Genomic DNA, 20,234 nt, shown 5'->3' with positions numbered 1-20,234 from the left:
TACTGTCAAAGCCAAGGATAAGACAGACAGGTCAATGAAAGTAACAAACTTGCCTAGTCCATACCAGAAGACATAGTGCAGTGCCCGGTTTCTAGAACGTGAGATATCGAACCTGTTGCGGTATCGAATGGTTAACTTGTGTTTTGGCGTTGCACGAACGTAAGATACATCTATCGGTTCGATAAATTGTCTGCTAACTTAATGCCCTGAGCAGGAGGTATCTATTTGTTAACTTGGCGGGTGCGTGCGCAGTACTTCAGTATCGGCAGCTAATATTGTGTTTGTTACAATTTTTTATGGCTTTCTCAACTTCTTCCGGCGAAGAAATTGTAAAAATGGTCAACATTCTAGAACGACCATGATTATATCATCGTTGGCCTAATTTTCTAATGAAGTATGGTGAAAGTGAATTCAAAGACAGATTCAGGCTAAACAAATATATTGCCATACGTTTGGTTGAGGTTATAGGCGACAATTTGCGTGCTGTGAGAAATAATTTTCCACTGTCCCCTGTTGATCAAACATTAATTACGATACCCTTTTATATTACTGAGTCTTATCATGTTTGTATCTGTGACTGCATTCGTGTCCATAAAAGCACTGGTACCAGTCAGTGAGGATAAGAGATGATTACACATTTATCGTAGTAGACCCACTGCAGGCCTACTTGCATTGGCAGTGATCATATACTTTTTATCGTGGGGTTGTTTTTAATTAACGATATTACATAACAAGGAACTAACATGTTATATAATTATGTTTATTACCTGATATTTATCGTTATACTCTGGTCAAACAATGTTCATATTTTGGAATAACAGGGAATATATACCATATATTTATAAGCTTAGTGCAAACTGGATCGTGCGTGACATTTCCTGCTGGTATGCATATTTCATTAGAAATCCTCAAACGCTGTCATGTTCTTCTGACTGTCCTTAAACACTACGAAACTGACATCCACGTCTGCAAGAACTAGTCGAATACCAATTTCTCGCTGCATGGCAAAGAGGATATAACAGGAGCTGCACGAAAAGCTCGAACGGAATGCATTACTTATGCACATGCGCCTGACAGTCTACGGAACGCATCTTATGCACAAGAAATGGCGTCTTGTGTGTAATCATGAAACTTGATCAACGAGCCAATTAGTAGCTATTCCGCTGTGCAACGCAGCGAAGATTTATCGAGTCGACAGCTGTAGCAAATCAATAGCTATCGGACAGAAACCGGTCCAGAAATCGGGCATAGGTCTCGCCAGCAAAGGCATCCTGTAATAATTACGCTGTAGGCTAGTAACATTACCATTTTACTGTACAACAGAAGATCACCGTTTCTTCTTCTTCTTATATTATTTATTATTATTATTATTATTATTATTATTATTATTATTATGTGCTGGTGAGACCTATAGAGTGCACTATATCTTCTGGTGAGGGCTTGGCAGACTGATATTATGCAATAGAAACTTTTGGCTCATTGAGAAAAGTAACGGGAAACTACATCACTCCTCATTTCCCTAATACGCCTCTTCAGTGATGCCTAGTCCATCTATGACAACTAATGGCGAAGCTGTTGAGGATCCAACCAGCCTTCGGGCGGACGACTGAACATGCATACAATATTGTTATAGTGTAAATGTACCTAATATTTATCCGTTAACTCGTGTACTGTACATACATCACTATTCATTCCCATACTTGTTTCACCGCTACTTTATTATTGTCTTCTGTTCATGCATTGGCTTATATTCTTCATTTTGTACTTGATTTGTTTTTTATTAAGATTTTTCTCTTTCTTGTTACTTTTTATGCTCCGGATATATTTTCTTCTATTTGTTGAGTTGTGGTTTGCAGTGGCGTGCGGTGAACGCATTAATTACACCAGCTGCAATTTTTTTTAAAAAAAATATATAAGCAATCGTAGCCCTACTACACTCTCTAAAGACAGCATTACCATTTTATAAGGCTGCATTTTTCCTGGAAAGGTCTACCTGAGGAACGTATTTCAAGAATATTTTCAACCATATTTCCAAATTGATATTCACGGCAGTGACGACACCATCATAACTTAATCTAGAACAGATTTCAAACAAAGCACTTACAGTTTCACCCGGTGATGCTTCGTGATAGTAGTCATGGTTTTCACAAAAATATACTGGGACTAAATATTTGTTTTTAACTTAAAAAGCCTAACCTAATCTGAATCAGCAAAATTTAACTCGTATTTTACCCGTTGCTGAAGTTATATATTTTCACTCGCTTACTCAGTATAGGCCTACGTGCATCAACGACAAACGAGGGAAAATATTCGCCACGACGTATAACACACGTTATATTCATAAAGAATGGCACAGAGCTCACGAACATTTCACCTATAATCCAAGTTGAACACTACAAAACTTCACTACCTACCACTATACAAAATTATTTTACTTCGAGCTTAGCTCTGTGTTCAAGCTGGGCAGCCTAAATATTTTTCTGCGGCTATCAGAAAACATTCTCTACACGTGCCATCAGTGAATTGTTGGAAAAAACTTTATATATGCCGAAATCCGAGAATAAAATCTATTCCTCTATATTACAACTGATTTCATAAACTGGCTCTATTTTTATTATCAAGAACATATCCAAGTGGCTATACTGTTAACATGTTGATATTTTTCTTGTAGTCTCTAGTGTGTGGCGCTGAACACTTCCGAGTGTCAAGTATTAAAACTTACATCCCTTACCAAAGCTAGCTGGCCTGTCGCTGTAAATTGCTGTCGGGGGAGAGCGCACAGCCCCGCCCCGCTCTCAGGACGAGAAAGCTTCGAGTGCATGCATCAACCTAGCGACTTAAATTTCGCTGGTGGAGCTCTCTTTCGCGCCGGCAAGGAAACCCAGCTCGTTGGAGAAGCTGAACTGCGGTATTGCGACCGGATTGTCGAGACAGCTGTACTTGGCTTGGCTTAGATGTTCGCAATTTTTTAAACTTTGTAAAAAGCGTTCTAAGGAATAATAAAATCTAAATACAAAATTATTTACGCCAGCAGCGATGGGGTAGATGGGGTTCAGTGCACGCCACTGGTGCCTTTTCATTATTTGTTCTCCAAATCATTTATTTAGTTTAGTTATCTTTGATCGTAAAATATATTTCTTTTATATATCTATTAATTTTTAATTTACGTGGTTAAGTGTAAGAGAGGGCCACGAGCGCTAAACTTCGCCACTGCTTAAGCCGCTAAGAACACCAATTGTGGCAAACAACGACGATGACTTCAAGAAACAGCTAAAACACAAGCACCGTGGTCCATAGATGGCCCTAACGAATTAAAAAAAAAAAAAATAAATAAATCTCCCCTCAGTCGCCTTTCTTGATAGGGGTCGGGGATGAGACGATATGAAATACCGCATATTTTTACGTCAGGATGCCCTTCCTGACGCCAACATCAGTTTAGGAGCTGATGACGATGAAATAAACGATGGTGAATGAAATCGTGTAAGGAGGTGGAAGTAACTGGCTTTGGCCTATGAATAGGAACTCTCCCAGCATTTGTCTGGAACTGAAAAGGGGAAACCGTAGAAAACCATTCTCACAGGACAGCCGGCGGTGGTGTTCGAACCCGCTCGTCTCCCGAATGCACAGCGTGGCTCCGTGGCCGTCACTCCGCTCGATATATATATATTATTCGTTATGCCCAACTAAGGAGGGCGTTTGAACTTAACACCACTTTTTGTTTCTTCTTCTTCTTCTGTTCTCAATATCTCTTTCATCCTCTCGCCGTGTTCCTTTATACGTTTTTCAGTCCATCCTGTACTTAGTCGGGTTTCATTTAGGTCTTCACGATTTATTTTAGCCAATTATTGTGCTTTTTTCATGGATAAGGCGAAGTTTAACAGTTTCTTTGTGAGCCTCTTATTATTGTCGTCCATTCTATATAAGTGACCATAAAATTGTAATGGCTGTTCTGTGATGGTATCTGTGATTTTTCCTGTAACTTGATAGAATACACGTGATTTCTTTTTCACCCAAATTCCATTTTCGAATTGTGGTCCTAGGATTTTCTTGAGGATTTTCCTTTCTTGTTTTTCGATTATCTTCATTCGAGATTTGACACCAATTATAATAGTTTCATATGCATAAAGTGCTTCTGTTTTAACTACTGTGTCATAATGTCGTAATTTTGCCTTTTTTTTAATATAAGTCAGTTCTTTTATTATTATTCTTTCCGATGAGGCCTGCTAAGGACCACGTGCCAATTTCAATTCAGTTCTTCATACTTTGTTGTTTTCTCTTCCGCTCCTTCCAATATTCTTTCATCCTTTCACTATGCTGTTTCTCTCCTGGGACCACTTCGCACCAGGCGTCTTGTTCAATCTTCCTTGGAATCCTTCTATACTTACTACCCTCTTTCTAAAAATTTCTCTGTCCATAATTTCTTCTCGTACATTATTTATTTCTAATCTTTCTTTAGTTCTTTTATGTGTCCAAAGTAATTTTGTATGCTCTTTGAAGTTTTGCAGTTCTTTCTTTGTTAGCTTGCTGATTTAACCCTGCTGGTTCAATAATTTCACCTAGATACTTAAGTTTGTCTACTTGCGATATTTCCATGTGTGTTGATTAATGGTTGACTGTTGAAGCCCGATCTAGTCCCTTCCATATAAACTTTGTCTTTTCATAAGAAATTTGGATTCCTGTTTTGGCTGCTATTTCAAGGATATTTTTTTCCGCTCGGTACTGTTATAATTACACTATATAAAATTATTTCACTGGGATAAATTCGACACTACAGGTGATAGTCCGTACAGTTTGTCAACACTGCTGGTGTATAACATTACACTGAACCATTATTCTGTAGAGGTACACCAAATGGCACAAATCCTTACGCTGTTCATGAAACCTATTATGTAAATTTAATGGCGAATAACTGTATTATTGCCAGCAAAGAGAAAGGAATGGGTAACAAACATGTTGACATAAATACATACAGGGCATTTATGTACATGTTAGGGAGTCTCTATTAGTGTGGTATTTATAATTGCTTGAGTACCTTATCAAACAATACAGTCGGGAAAGAGCTACATAAACATGGTATTTTTACGACCGGGGCGTTAAAAATGTTTATAAAAGCATGACGGGTAACGACTTCGTTTGGAGATATTGAGGAACTGAGTCTTGTTATAAACCATCTGGGATCAGCCCTCTTTTCGATTAGATTGTTATTTGTTGGATATTTCAGTAGCCATTACTGTCCCTGTCCAGTCAATCAATCATCAATGATCTGTCCCAGGTGGCAGATTGCACATCAGTTGTTCGGCTAACGTTTTCTTAAACGTTTTCAAAGAACTTGGAAATGTATCGACCATTTTCCTTGATACACTAGCCTGTAATTGCCCCCCCCCCTTCCGGTAAAAGTTTTAACGGATGATCTTCCCTAACTTAGGTGTGCTGAGTTCAAATCTGCTTTCCATTTCCCCGTATCACGTAAGAATGTTTCACAGTAGCTTCATCATTTTGTTTTAATATAATAATTTTGATCACATTTCTGTTTTTTCGTGGAATTATACACAGTAATATTAGCGTTGTTCACGTATTTTGATGTCCAGTAATTTTTTTCGAAACATGATGAAATTCAAATTTCTTTAAATTTACATACGTAATGACATAAAATCCATACGTGTTACGGTAAAACGGTTGATGTTTTCGAAATCAGCGCATAGTTTGCCATATGAACCACCTATTTTCAACAAAACCGGGAAATCACTGAAGGTTAGTGATTCCAATCTCTATAAGTGAATATTTGCCCCAATTCGTCCTTTTGAATTCCAGCTTTCTAGTATGATCTTTCTGATTTTTAAAAGCTCCGCTCAAGCCTGTTCGTCTACTAATCTACGCCATCTCTCCACTGACAACTCAGAACTTACCACTTAGTCGAGCAGCTCGTCTCCTTACTCCCAAGTCTTCCCAGCCCAAAGTTCGCAACATTTTCTTAACGCTATTCTCTTTTGTCTGGAATCACCAAGAACAAATTGTGCTGTATTTCTTTGGATCTTTTCCGGTTCTTGTATCAAGAAATTCTTGTGTGGGTCCCGTCCACAGCTACCATATCCTAACTGGAATCTTACCACAGTCTTATACCTCCCTCTCCTTGCTACAACCGTAATTCGCTCGGGAAGATGATAGCTGTAATCTTTATTTATAACCTCGTTTAAGTGACCCACTCCATTTAGCTATTTAATTCAGGAATGCATATTCTAGTAATTTTGAGACTGCATGATAGTTTTAACCTTTTCAAGATTCACGATTTTAAATTACATTATAATTACTGACCAATTGTGTAAACTTAACTTTCTAGGACGCTTTCAAGATTTGAAATATCAACACTATTGTCGATGATGATGATGATGATGCTTGTTGTTTAAAGGGGTCTAACATCTAGGTCATCGGCCCCTAATGGTACGAAATGAGACGAAATGGAATGACAAATTAAAAGTCCAAAATCCTCCACTGACCAGAATTTAAAACGTGAGAAGAAAGAAAGAAAGAAAGAAAATGGATGGATGGATGGATGGATGGATGGATGGATGGATGGATGGATGGATGGATGGATGGATGGATGGATGGATGGATGGATGGATGGATGGATGGATGGATGGATGGATGGATGGATGGATGGATGGATGGATGGATGGATGGATGGATGGATGGATGGATGGATGGATGGATGGATGGATGGATGGATGGATGGATGGATGGATGGATGGATGGATGGATGGATGGATGGATGGATGGATGGATGGATGGATGGATGGATGGATGGATGGATGGATGGATGGATGGATGGATGGATGGATGGATGGATGGATGGATGGATGGATGGATGGATGGATGGATGGATGGATGGATGGATGGATGGATGGATGGATGGATGGATGGATGGATGGATGGATGGATGGATGGATGGATGGATGGATGGATGGATGGATGGATGGATGGATGGATGGATGGATGGATGGATGGATGGATGGATGGATGGATGGATGGATGGATGGATGGATGGATGGATGGATGGATGGATGGATGGATGGATGGATGGATGGATGGATGGATGGATGGATGGATGGATGGATGGATGGATGGATGGATGGATGGATGGATGGATGGATGGATGGATGGATGGATGGATGGATGGATGGATGGATGGATGGATGGATGGATGGATGGATGGATGGATGGATGGATGGATGGATGGATGGATGGATGGATGGATGGATGGATGGATGGATGGATGGATGGATGGATGGATGGATGGATGGATGGATGGATGGATGGATGGATGGATGGATGGATGGATGGATGGATGGATGGATGGATGGATGGATGGATGGATGGATGGATGGATGGATGGATGGATGGATGGATGGATGGATGGATGGATGGATGGATGGATGGATGGATGGATGGATGGATGGATGGATGGATGGATGGATGGATGGATGGATGGATGGATGGATGGATGGATGGATGGATGGATGGATGGATGGATGGATGGATGGATGGATGGATGGATGGATGGATGGATGGATGGATGGATGGATGGATGGATGGATGGATGGATGGATGGATGGATGGATGGATGGATGGATGTGAATTTAAAACAATCAGTGGATCCGACCCGCAATGTCTCCCATTGACAGAAAGTGACGTGAAACAATAGCATTACGGACCAAGGGACTGCTTCTATAGCACAATACTGAAACGATGATACTTGTAATCTAAAAGGGTCCAAAAACCAGCTCATCGGCCCCTCATAATGGTACTTATCGCTAGGAAAGTAAAACCATGGCATTTGTCATGTTGCGGTACTAATCAAAAGTAGCGTAGACTCGCGGTATTCCACACATTGTGGTACTACTCACAGGTAATGAAATTCGCACATGGAATACAGACCTATGGTGTTTCACACATTGCGGCGCCATTTTCAGGCAACGCAAACCTATGGTGTGCATCACATACATGTACTAACCACAGGGACCCGCGCTATCCCGTGGTGTTCCTCATTAAGCGGGTACTAATCATAGGCAAGCCAGAACCATGGTGTCGCTCCTAAAGTGGTACAAATCACAAGGAGTTTCATGATTCTAATACAATCATCCCTTGGTCGCCCCTCTTCGTCGCCTATTACGACAGACAGGGGATACTGTGGGTGTATTCTTCGTCTGCGTCCCTCACCCGCATGGGGTTGTGTGTTTGGTCCACGAGAGGTATTTTATTTCCCTCAAGTCCGCCGGCAAGCCAGTTAGGACCCCCTTTCCGGCACCTTGAACGCGCCACGTGGGAGTATCACTTCTCCCCCTGCTACGCCAGCGTAGTAGGTTCGTGGAACACTATTGTCATTCACATTTAAAAAAATGTTTTATTCATTTCATAATGGCATTCAATACTGATAGCTGAATACGGTCCTTGTACCATTAGATTATTATGTAACGTTTGAAAGGTGGTTTTCATAAATGTAATTTCTTATTTAAGGACATGTTTATTACATTTTAATTGTAAGTCAATACGGAACACAATATGAAATTTATTACGCATAATTCTAATGCAAAACAGGCAAGAATATATTCTAAATATTTTATAATTCTCAAATTTGAAGTCGCAAAATCGGCAGACAATTCTTAAAAACATGTCTAGAAGAAAATGTAGTTCTAAAACGTTTACATTTCAGCAGAGTCCGACTCGTTGGCTGAATGGTCAGCGTACTGGCCTTCGGTTCAGAGGGTCCCGGGTTCGATTCCCGGCCGGGTCGGGGATTTTAACCTTCATTGGTTAATTCCAATGGCGCGGGGGCTGGGTGTTTGTGCTGCCCCCAACATCCCTGCAACTCACACACCACATATAACACTACTGTATCTTCCACCACAATAACACGCAGTTACCTACACATGGCAGATGCCGCCCACCCTCATCGGAGGGTCTGCCTTGCAAGGGCTGCACTCGGCTAGAAATACCCACACGAAATTATTATTATTTCAGCAGGAAGAAAAATAATCATTCTACTTGGGTGAGGAAAACACAACAAATATCAACAAGAGGTGGATTAAAAAATGAAATCAAATTTCTATACCTAAACAAGAGAAAATTATGTTTGAAGCTGGTACTTTCACACCAGGCAAATGCTGGGGCTGTACCTTAATTAAGGCCACGGCCGCTTCCTTCCAACTCCTAGGCCTTTCCTATCCCATCGTCGCCATAAGACCTATCTGTGTCGGTGCGACGTAAAGCCCCTAGCAAAAAAAAAAAAGAAGCTGGTACTTGGAAATCTCACTCCGGAACAACAGGAAAGTTTATCTAACAACTTGCAGCACATCCGAGAGCAACCAGACGTTACGGAAAAGGTCGTATATAACATGTGACGAAAGCCGGATCTTTCAATATGATCTTGAAACTAGCGATGTGCGCAAATGACGCCTGGAATCGCGAGAATCGGTTTCTGTGATTCCGAGGCCGCACTCAATGTCGCATGCGAGGAATCAGTCCGGCGATGACGTCACTAGAATGAATCGTCCATTTATAAGTGGGGCAAATTCGTACATTGTAAGTACACAATTTGTTGTGTAGCGTACCTATCTTCTGCAATATTTAATTTGCTATGAACATTCCATACTAGTACTAAATATTATTTTGAGGAACTGTTACGGTTACTATTTGTGTCGTAATCACTGCGTAACGCTAGTTAAGGTTGTATAGTACAATTATATTTTGTTCAAATAGTAGTAGGGCCTATGAAAAAATGAAATGGCGTATGGCTTGTAGTGCCGGGAGTGTCCGAAGACATGTTCGGCTCGCCAGGTGCATGTCTTTTGATTTGACGCCTGCACGTCGTGATGAGGATCAAATGATGAATAAGCCAACACACCCACCCAGCCCCCGTGTCAGCGAAATTAACCAGTGATGGTTAAAATTCCCGACCCTGCCGGGAATCGAAGCCGGGACCCCTGTCACCAAAGGCCAGCACGCTAATCATTTAGCCATGGAGCCGGACAAAATCCATAACATATGCGTAGTTTCAACCAGAGTATCAAATATCCTGAACAAATTGCAGTCTTATTAGAATATGTAGCTCCAAGACACTGCAATGTGGAGGGGTTTAGCTTGGTGAGTGACTTGGTTATAAAGCCACACACACACATATATATTCGCACTGATCCTGTTTACACATCCACATCACAGACGCTGCTACTAGTTCCTCGGAACCGTAACCGGAATCGGTTCCGGGATTGGGTACTCGACTCCCGGCATACTGAATCGATTCTTCGTCATTCCATCACTACCTGAGACAAAGAAACTGGAAGAGTCCAGCCTCTCCAAAATTGAAAATAGCAATAATGAGCAACTGGAAACGTTATGAAGGAATCGGTGGCTGAGGGTGCAAAAAAAAAAAAAAAAAAACAGATGTATTCTGCACCAACTCAAAATATCCTTTCTGCAAGATATATTTGGATGATAAACGCATTCCAATTCTTGAACATCCTCCATCCTCCATACTCATTAGATCTGGCCCCTTGTGACCCTTTTCTCTTTCGAAAACTGAAAAGTATGTTGAAGGGAACTCGCTCATTTTCGGCCTTGGAAAAAAGAAAAAATGGCAAAGTACTGCACGTTTGACAGTTAATGACTTTCAGTATTGTTATGAACAATGGAAGATACGTATGCAGCGGTGTATAGGCAGAGAAGGGGAATAGAATAGAACACTCCCATCCCCTAGTCCCGGATCCCCTGAAACTAAGGAGAGAGCACTCTTATTGAAATTCATTCAAGTTTGATACATGCATTACATTTTCCTCTTATAATGATTTAACTGTTACTACACTAAATAAAATTTGTTTTGTCCTAGACGTTAACAATGCTATATTGTGTAGGACAGCATGCATCTTTCCTTAGCTTATTTAATGCTTACTTGTGTCACAAGTCATTTTGGAGTATCCTACTAGTTACAACATGCCTTACTTAAAGGCTGAATTATGAATAGAATATAATGACACGACAATATCACAATTTATATATTACTTCGTTTGACAATTTTTTTTTTTTTTTTTTGCTAGGGGCTTTACGTCGCACCGACACAGATAGGTCTTATGGCGACGATGGGATAGGAAAGGCCCAGGAGTTGGAAGGAAGCGGCCGTGGCCTTAATTAAGGTACAGCCCCAGCATTTGCCTGGTGTGAAAATGGGAAACCACGGAAAACCATTTTCAGGGCTGCCGATAGTGGGATTCGAACCTACTATCTCCCGGATGCAAGACATAATTTTTAACCTACTAGATATTTTATTCGTTATTCTAGGATACGCAGGCCTCTTATCCATCTTATCCTTATCCTTCATTACCGGTACAACCTGTGACAAACTTCGGTGAATAGTCCTGTACTATCAACATAGGTGAACAATTCACGACAGTGACCTTACTGTCCTTCGAAATAGTCCCCTACCATAACTATGCACTGCTAAGATCGGCGATACATGTCCTGGAATCTTTGCAGGAAGGCTTCCTTTGGGATGGTGTTCAAAAGCCTCGTCACGTTTCGTTGGATGTCAGGAATATCGTCAAATCTCTTTCCTTTCAAAGCGAGTTTGAGTCGTGGGAATAGGAAGAAGTCTGGAGGATTGAGATCTGGTGAGTATGAGTGGTTTCAGGGTCGTACGTGACACACCCGGTTTCATCCTCAGTGACAGTACAGTTCAAGAAATTTGGTGTCGCATCCGCCGTTTCGACAAAATCCTGTGAAGCCTCTAAACGTGCCTGCTTCTGATCGTCAGTCAAGTGATGTGGCACAAGACGAGAACACGTCTTCCTATCCCTAATTTCTGGGTAACGATTTGTCCCACGGTTTCTCGGTTAATCTGCAGTTCATCCGCTATCATGCGCACAGTTAATCGCCGATCGTTCGTGATTAATGTCCTCACCTTCTCAATCTTTTCGTCACTGACAGCGGTCTTCCGCTACGGGGGTTGTCAGAATCACTTTCCCGGCCTCCTCGAGAACGGCGAACCACTCGTACACACACTTCAAGGACAATGCTTGATCTTCATAAACACGTACCAGCATCGCATGCGTTTCTTTCGGTGTCTTGCCAAGCTTAAAACAAAACTGTGCGTTGATCTTTTGGTCGTTCATGTTCCTGTTCGCAGTTCAGAACCAACGCCCTAAACACTCACTGTGTCAAACAGGTCTAACACGGCACACACGCGATGCTCGCGTTGTAGGGTTGTTTTTATGTATGTAATGAAGTACTGACCGGGCGGACCCACCAAGAGTCTTTTGAGTTATACAGTTATATTATTATGGGAATGGGTGTGTTGGAGGAGGCCCTGGCGCCAATTGTTTGTGAGATGTGTAAACTCATTGATAAATGACAATAGACTGAATGCAAAAATGCAGGATGGAGATGTTTGGTGCTTGTCAAGACGTGTGTGTTTTTAATGTTTAAAAAATGTTCTTAGCAGATAAAGTAGGGGTCCCCATAATACGAAAAACGTAAAATTAAAAGCTATTTTCTCAATTGTTCCAAAAGTTGAAGAGCTAAAGGGCCCGGAAAGGTTTCAAATTGTGAGTCTTGGATAGCTCTATCAAACTAAAAAAAAAAAAAAAAATTGAAAATCACTTCCGGCCTAAATGCAGTTCCGGAAGAACTGCCTAAAATCGTTTATTTCTTTACTAGTTTTCTTTTTGATTCAAATCCTAGTCAAATTAACGTATTTAGACAATATTCTTTCTGTAATATGTTCCTTGTTTCAATACCCTCAGGCGTTTTTTGATTTTCTGAAAAATGTGCACACTAAATGGAATACTTATAAGAGCTTAAGTCATAAGTGAAACTCTGCATTGACTCACATTAGCGCTCGTAGTGGTAGAAAAAAAAAGCAAACTGCTAATCTAATCGACCGGATAACAATGATTAAGAAAATAATTATTGTAATTTTTAGGAATAAATAAAGAATTATGCCTTGGCTGGTGGGATGTGTTTTACATTATATTATATTTTATGGTATGGGCTAGAATAAATTTGTTACTTTTATTGACCTGTCTCAGTCTCATCCTTGGCTTTGACAATATGAAAGTTGCCGACGTATTAGTGATGTTAGTAATGCCATTCCTTATGCATCCAGTCCCTGTTATGAATGGAGTGAAAATACCGTGTATGTGGTATGTTGGTGCATGCATTTCAGTGGACCTGGAAGGCTGATATGTAACAGAAACTTCTGGCTTGGTGAGGAAAGCAACGGGAAACGACTTCACTCCTCATTTCCCTAGTATGCCTCTTCAGTGACACCTAGCGTATCTATGACAGCTGTCGGCGGAGCTTGGAGGATCAAACCAGCCTTCCGGCTGAATACCCAACATACGTACACAAATAAAGAATATACTATCATACTTGATTATATTTTATTTACCTAAAATTCGTAGCTCATATCCCTAGGATGTTTTCAACAATGCGTTGCTTGCCTGAAGGGCTAGAACTATGGATTTTCTTATGACAATGTATCTTTGTTTTCTTCATTCCCAATAAATCTTGTGATAAATTAAACTCCATATTTATTCGATTGCTCGAAAAATTCCCGGTTTTCACGTTACCCTCCAAAATAACCAGAGCTCATAAAATTATCCAAAAAATCGGGTAATTGCCCGTCCATTTGCAACCCTGTGATACTCTCTTTAAGTAGAACGAGAGGTATATTTTTGTTTGCTCTGAAATTCTCATATCTCTACTTTTTGTGCAGTGGGTTCCGGCCGTTGCGGGGTTCCGTCAAGGAACGTGAACACAAGAAGTTCATCATCTACTCTCTCTACAGCTGGGGCTGCCCTCTCATCATGCTCGCGGTGGCCATGGTGATGGACCTGCATCCTGACATATCAGACGATTACATCAAGCCTAAATTCGGGGATCAGAAATGCTGGTTTGATCGTAAGTAATATTTCGAAGTACGGTGTTTCTTTTTTTTTTTTTTTTTTTTTTTTCCTTCTGATGAGCTTCCCCTGATCTAGGCATTTCTGGTATTCTATACAGAGTGATTCAACAATTTAGGCAGAAATCGAAGTACCCCATAGAGGGGTCGAAATACAATAACTTTCCAATAAAAACTGTAAGTCTATGGCGAAACCTTGCGTCAGAGTTTACTACGCTGTTGTGATACCTGCGTTGAATGTGGTGGTCGACAGGGATCAAGCTGCTGCAAAAGACGCGTTACTTCTACCACCTAGCTGGACCTATGAACATACCTGTTACAGATATTTGTTTTCAGCTACGTCGAACCATCTTGGCATCCAGGGAATCGGAGAGGCTAGCTACCAGTACTCCCAACAAGCTGAGACCATTTTTTAAAAATATGCTTTACGTCGCACCGACACTGATAGATGGAATAGAAAAGGACTAGGAGTAGGAAGCAAGCGGCTTTGCCCTTAATGAAGGTACAACCCCGGCATTTGCCTAGTTTGAACATGGGAAACTACGGAAAACCATCTTCAGGGCTGCCGAAAGTGGGGTTTGAACCCACTATCTCACAGCTGCGCGCCCCCAACCGAACAGCGAAATCGCCCGGTAGATCTAGTTGCAAAAGAAGCGTTACTTATACCACCTAGACCTATGAACGTACCTGCTACAGATATTTGTTCTCAGCTACGTCGAACCATCTTGGCATTCTGGGAATCGGAGTAACTAGCTATCCGAACTCCCAGCATGCTGAGACCAACCCTTTTTTTTTTTTTTACGTCGCATCGACACAGGTAAGTCTTATGGCGATGATGGGATAGCAAAGAAGTTGGGAGTGGGAAAGGAAGCGGCCGTGGCCTTCATTAAGGTGTGAAAATGGGAAACTACCGAAAACAATCTTCAGGGCTGCCGAAAGTGGGGTTCGAACCCACTGTCTCCCAAATACAAGCTCACAGCTGTGCGACCCGAACCACACGACCGACTTGCTCGATACAGATTGTTTGTACAGATCTTCGTTCTTTATTTTTTTCCAAACCCCATCAGTATCTTCCAGTGGTCCTAGAATTTTTCTTGCCTTTTTCCGATTAGTAGTAGTAGTAGTAGTAGTAGCAAATTAATAGGTTCCTCACTCTGGTGGTTCGAAGTTGACACTAAAAACCGGACAGTAAAAATTGTGAAGTAATACGACGTGAAATTTGAATAATCAATTATTTTAAGAAAAAAAAATGGCTGGAAGAGGAAGCATTTGCTATATATGTGGTTGTAATAGTTACAGACAGCGAAGTGCGTGAAAGTTTTTCTAAAGATTTCCGAAAAGTAAAGAAATATAAGTATGACTGTAGAACTGCTCTGATGTGAAGTTAGTTAAGTCCTTAATGAGTTTGTGTAGATGGCATGTGTGATAGTTGTTATTTCTTGTTGGCCCATAAATACTTCGCAGTCCTCAATAAAGCCTTCGTAAATAAAACAAAATATTCCTATACATCTCAATAGAAAAAGAAATATTACAGTAAGTATCACATATGTGATTTCATGTCAATATGCATGTGGATCTACATCTATGTTTCACTGTACACACCTAATCTCTGATTACAAAATAATAAATAGAATGTATGTATGTATGTATGTATGTATGAGTCAATTTAGTGTAAATATGATTGCATATTGTAAATTCTTACAGTAATTTGTCATTTCTAGACTTTTATTTACAGAAAATAACAGATGTACACTAGGTTGTTATTTTAATGTCGAAAACATTTCTTAATAATTCCTCAATATTGTGCCGAAATTTGAAAGACTAAAGGACACTAAAAGGTTTCAAATTACGAGTCTTGGATAGCTCTATCAAACTAAAAAACAAATTTCGAAATTCACTTCCGGCCTAAATGCAGTTCCATGAAAACAGCCTAAAATCGCTTGTTTCTTTACTCGTTTTCTTTTTTTAAATTAAAATCCTAGCCAAATTAAATTATTTGCATACTTTTTTCTGTAATGTGTTCTTTGGCTCAATACCCTGAGGCGTTTTTTGATTTTTTGAAAAATGTCCACATCGAATGTAGTTATAAGGGCTTAAGTGAAACTATGCATTGACTCACATTAGCGTTCGTAGTGGCAGAAAAGGCAAACTGCTAATCTAATCAAATACAGTAGAGACAATACGCGACACTTACGGATTTAGCCTTGTTAAAATGGGAGACATTTCGACGGTGCCGCTCCTAGTGACTTGACCTGAAAAGTCGCGCTACATTCAAATACCAACGGAAATGCATATACGAAAATGGATAAATAAATTACGTCTAGACAGTAAGTATTATTGAGATATTAACTTCGAAGTTGCTAAAGCAATTCTGGATAAATGAATGAAGAAGTATTTAAAAGGTTATTATATAAGATTGAAATTAGAATATAAACAAGATGTGAAATGGACTGCTGTGAAATGGCTTAATCTTTCATTTATGCATTACTTTTTTTTTTGCTTTAGCATTCCTGCCTGAACTATTACGGTTAGATTCGTCTTTTTTCTCATTTAAAAACATTGCATCATCACATTAACACACTTGTCAATAAAAATATCGCCACATTCCTTACACACGTGATGCAAAGAATTAACATATAAAAGCTGGACAATTTTCCTCTTAACATGAAGCCTACTAACAGAAAGAAAATCTATAAAATCCCGGCTTTAATCTGAGAAGGGGGATAAAAGAAAGAAAAGTATGAAAATGTTGTCGATAGTGATGCTTTGAAGAATATTTACGTACAATTAGAGTAAAAATGTAACATACCTTTGGCTGTATAGTTGAGGATTTCTAAAGTCGCTGGCGTGGAAATGATCTGAACAGTTCTTATATAAGCGTAACGTCCCTTCTTTCTTGTACACCTTATCCAAATCACTTCTGTGACATTTCAAAACCCACAGATCACACCTACAACACCACCTCGGTATTGAAGGTTAACTGCTACACTATACAATAAAACATGCGTATTATATTTTAAGCCACTTAAAATATGGGTCGAGCAGGTCAGAAGATTATGAAGTACTATAAAAATCTCTGTCACTGGAAGAATATATATGCAAACACAATAGTAGTATAATAGGCGGATTCGGCCGCCACCTCCACCTCGGGCTCCCAGAGGCCTCCTCCACCTCCACCACAGCCAGAGGCCTCCTCCACCACCACCACCCGGGAGCCTTCCCAGGGGCCTCCTCTACCTCCCGCGGGAAATTTGAATTGGTAAACAAAGCCACGTGCTTTTTGAGAGCTGTCATCGACAACAGCGCATCGCTAACCTCACTGCCGCCATCTTGACGGGCCTAAACCTCAGTAGTACCAACTTAACCTCACAAGCGCGAGATTTGAATCGGTAAACAAAGCCACGTGTTTTTTGACAGCCACGTGCTTTTTGACAGACAACAACGTATCGCAAACCTCAGTGCAGCCATCTTGACGGGCCTAAACCTTAGTGGTACCAGCTTAACCTCACTAGCGCGAGATTTGAATAGGTAAACAAATCCACGTGCTTTTTGACAGCTGTCATCCACCATCTTTAAACTACAGAGCACCGTGCTGCCCTCTTTATCGCAGTAGCTGCAAATTCGTCACCTGTCATCGGCAGTGCTGCCATCTTGGCGGGCCTAAACCTTAGTGCTACCAACTTAACCTTACTAGCGCGAGATAAACAAAGCCACGTGAATTTTTTGACAGCTGTCATCCGCCATCTTTAATCAAGAGAGCACAGTGCTACCCACTTTAGCTACTTACCTTTGAAATATGGTGGCGGATAATTTGAAAAATGCTTTTTGACAGCAGCCATCTTTGAGCACCGTGCTACCCTCTTTAGCTAGATACCTTTGAAATGTGGTGGCAGGCAATTCCACGTGACAGCAGCCATCTTTGAGCACAGTGCTGCCCTTTTTGTGGTGGCGGGAAATTGCACGTGCTCTTGTTTGGAAACAAACTCACGTGCTTTTTTCTGACAGCTGTCATCCGCCATCTTGCATCACAAACCTCAGTGTGCACTCTTTAGCTAGATACCTTTGAAATGTGGTGGCGGTAATTTGAAAAATTATATGTGCTCTTGTTTGGAAACAAAGCCACGTGCTTTTTTCTGACAGCTGTCATCCCCCATCTTTAATCAATAGAGCACAGTGCTATATCATGCGGGCAATTTCGTCAGCTGTCATCCGCCATCATTAATCCACAGAGCACCGTGCTGCCCTGTGTAGTAGCGGGCAATTTGAAATGTTCTGTTAGCTGTCATCCGCCATCTTTAATCAAGAGAGCAACGTGCTGCCCTCCTTAGCTAGATACGTTTGAAATGTGGTGGCGGCAAATTGAAAAATTTCACGTGCTCTTGTTTAGTAAACAAACTCACGCGCTTTTTGTCAGCTGTCATCCACCATCTTACATTGCAAACCTCAGTGCTACACTCTTTAGGTACATACCTTTGAAATATGGTGGCGGATAATTTAAAAACAAAAATTCTACAGCAGCCATTTCTCGACGCTAATTGCACAAGATGGTGGCTATACATAACTCCTTAAAGTTGCTTCTGCAAGATGGCCGCTATACATAGATTCTTATGAGACTCCCTTGGGATGCTTGCGCAAAATGGCGGTTATAAAAGGCTCCTTATGAGAAGCCTAAGGGATGCTTGCGCAAGATAGCGGTTGCTCTTATGAGGCGGCTTAAGGGTCCTTGCACAAGATGGCTAGAGACGCCCTAAGGATGCTTGCACAAGATGGCGGACACAAGATGGTTGCTATACACGACTCCTTACGAGACGCCTTAAGGGTGCTTGCGCAAGATGGCTGCTGCTCTTATGAAGAAAGCTAGCTTAGAGGCTAACGTGTCGTGCTAGTTCGATTCATTAAATTTGGGGCTTAAAGGCAAAATGATAAATATCTCGAAAACGGTGCATCGTAGAGCAAAACGGACAAAATTTTTCCGCCTACTGCATAGGTTCGCAGTATGAGGAACATGATAGCATAAGAAAAACATAGTCTAATGATGAGATCGACGGTTCGGTTCCTACTTAGGCCCTTTGGCATTTGCTCTGTTTTAGCTTGTATTGAAGCAAGTTTTCGTAACATGATCAGGTCTAGCTATGGTAGAGAGTATAACGTACCGTGCTGGTTCGATTCATTAAATTTGGGGCTTAAATGCAAAATGTTAAATATCTCGAAAACGGTGCATCGTAGAGCAAAACGGACAAAATTTTTCTGCCCAATACTTAATTTCGCAGTATGAGGAACAAGAGAAACACGACCACGTGCTCTTGTTTGGTAAACATAGCCACGTACTTTTTTGACAGCTGTCTTCTTGACGAACCCTAACCTCACTTTGAAGGACAATAGAGCGTCGCTAACCTCACTTGTGCCATCTTTATGGCGGTAAACCTCAAGGCTGCCATCTTATGCATGTTGTAGCGCGGAATTTATAATCCAACAACAGAACATTGCTAAACTCTCTGCTATCATCTTGAAAAGTTCAGTGTTCCAAACACTAGTTCGAAAAAACGTAACTCATCGCACCTCGGGGATTTTATTAGGTAAGACGTAACCCCTAGGTTCTATTCCTTGTTCTGAACATGAAACCATTTACAAATAAAGATTAATTTTCTACACTTAAAGTACAAGCGTTCTTGCTGATAGCGATCGATGAGGTTGTTGCTCCTTTAGCCCTTTTGCCTATTAGCCCTTTTGCCCATTAGCCCTTTAGCCAAGGAATGTGCAGTAAGGAGGCGGAAGAGTCCTTTCATCCTTTTTTGCCCTTCTAATAAGACGTAACCCCTGGGTTCCATACCCTATCACGATTTTTTTTTTTCGGCTCAGCATTTTGCATAGTAGCCCTCGCCTGCACAAGATACATGCTTATAACCCACGTCAACAGATTGAAACAATATGTTTCCGAACCGATATTTCATGTTACATATTTATGTAATAACTTGTTCAACAGCTAAGGGACTTAAATGTAAGCAGAGTATTTCTTATAGCACTAGCGTTCTGTTTAATTTTACTTCCCGCATAAGCTACATGCTTGTAACCCATGCCAACAGATTGACTGATATTTCATGTTACATGTTTATGCGATAATTTGTTCGACTGATTTTCACACAAGACGAATGATGGAAGGTAAATAATTTGAAGTTGTAAATTTGCAATATCGTTTACTGAGCGAGTTAGCTACGCGATATGTGCACTGTGTGTTTCCATAGTTTTTGATTTTACACTAAGCAAATCATTAAAACTGTACTTTTGCTCT

General features: G+C 40.7%; 1 protein-coding gene across 2 annotated transcripts in view; it reads left to right on the top strand.

Annotated features, from left to right (window-relative positions):
• The window catches only part of LOC136882457 (probable G-protein coupled receptor Mth-like 1), a 441,193-nt gene that overhangs the window by 405,203 nt on the left and 15,756 nt on the right, over positions 1-20,234 (top strand). For both annotated transcript variants that reach the window (XM_068229378.1, XM_067155114.2), the window contains exon 3: positions 13,760-13,944. In XM_068229378.1, the coding sequence (XP_068085479.1) occupies positions 13,760-13,944 (185 nt within the window). The remainder of the gene's footprint in view (positions 1-13,759; positions 13,945-20,234) is intronic.

This window comes from Anabrus simplex, chromosome 10 (assembly GCF_040414725.1).
Source record: "Anabrus simplex isolate iqAnaSimp1 chromosome 10, ASM4041472v1, whole genome shotgun sequence".
NCBI classification, from domain to species: Eukaryota; Metazoa; Arthropoda; class Insecta; order Orthoptera; family Tettigoniidae; genus Anabrus; species Anabrus simplex.
The sequence above is the reverse complement of the archived record's forward strand: the minus strand, read 5'-3'. Positions and strand labels throughout refer to the sequence as shown.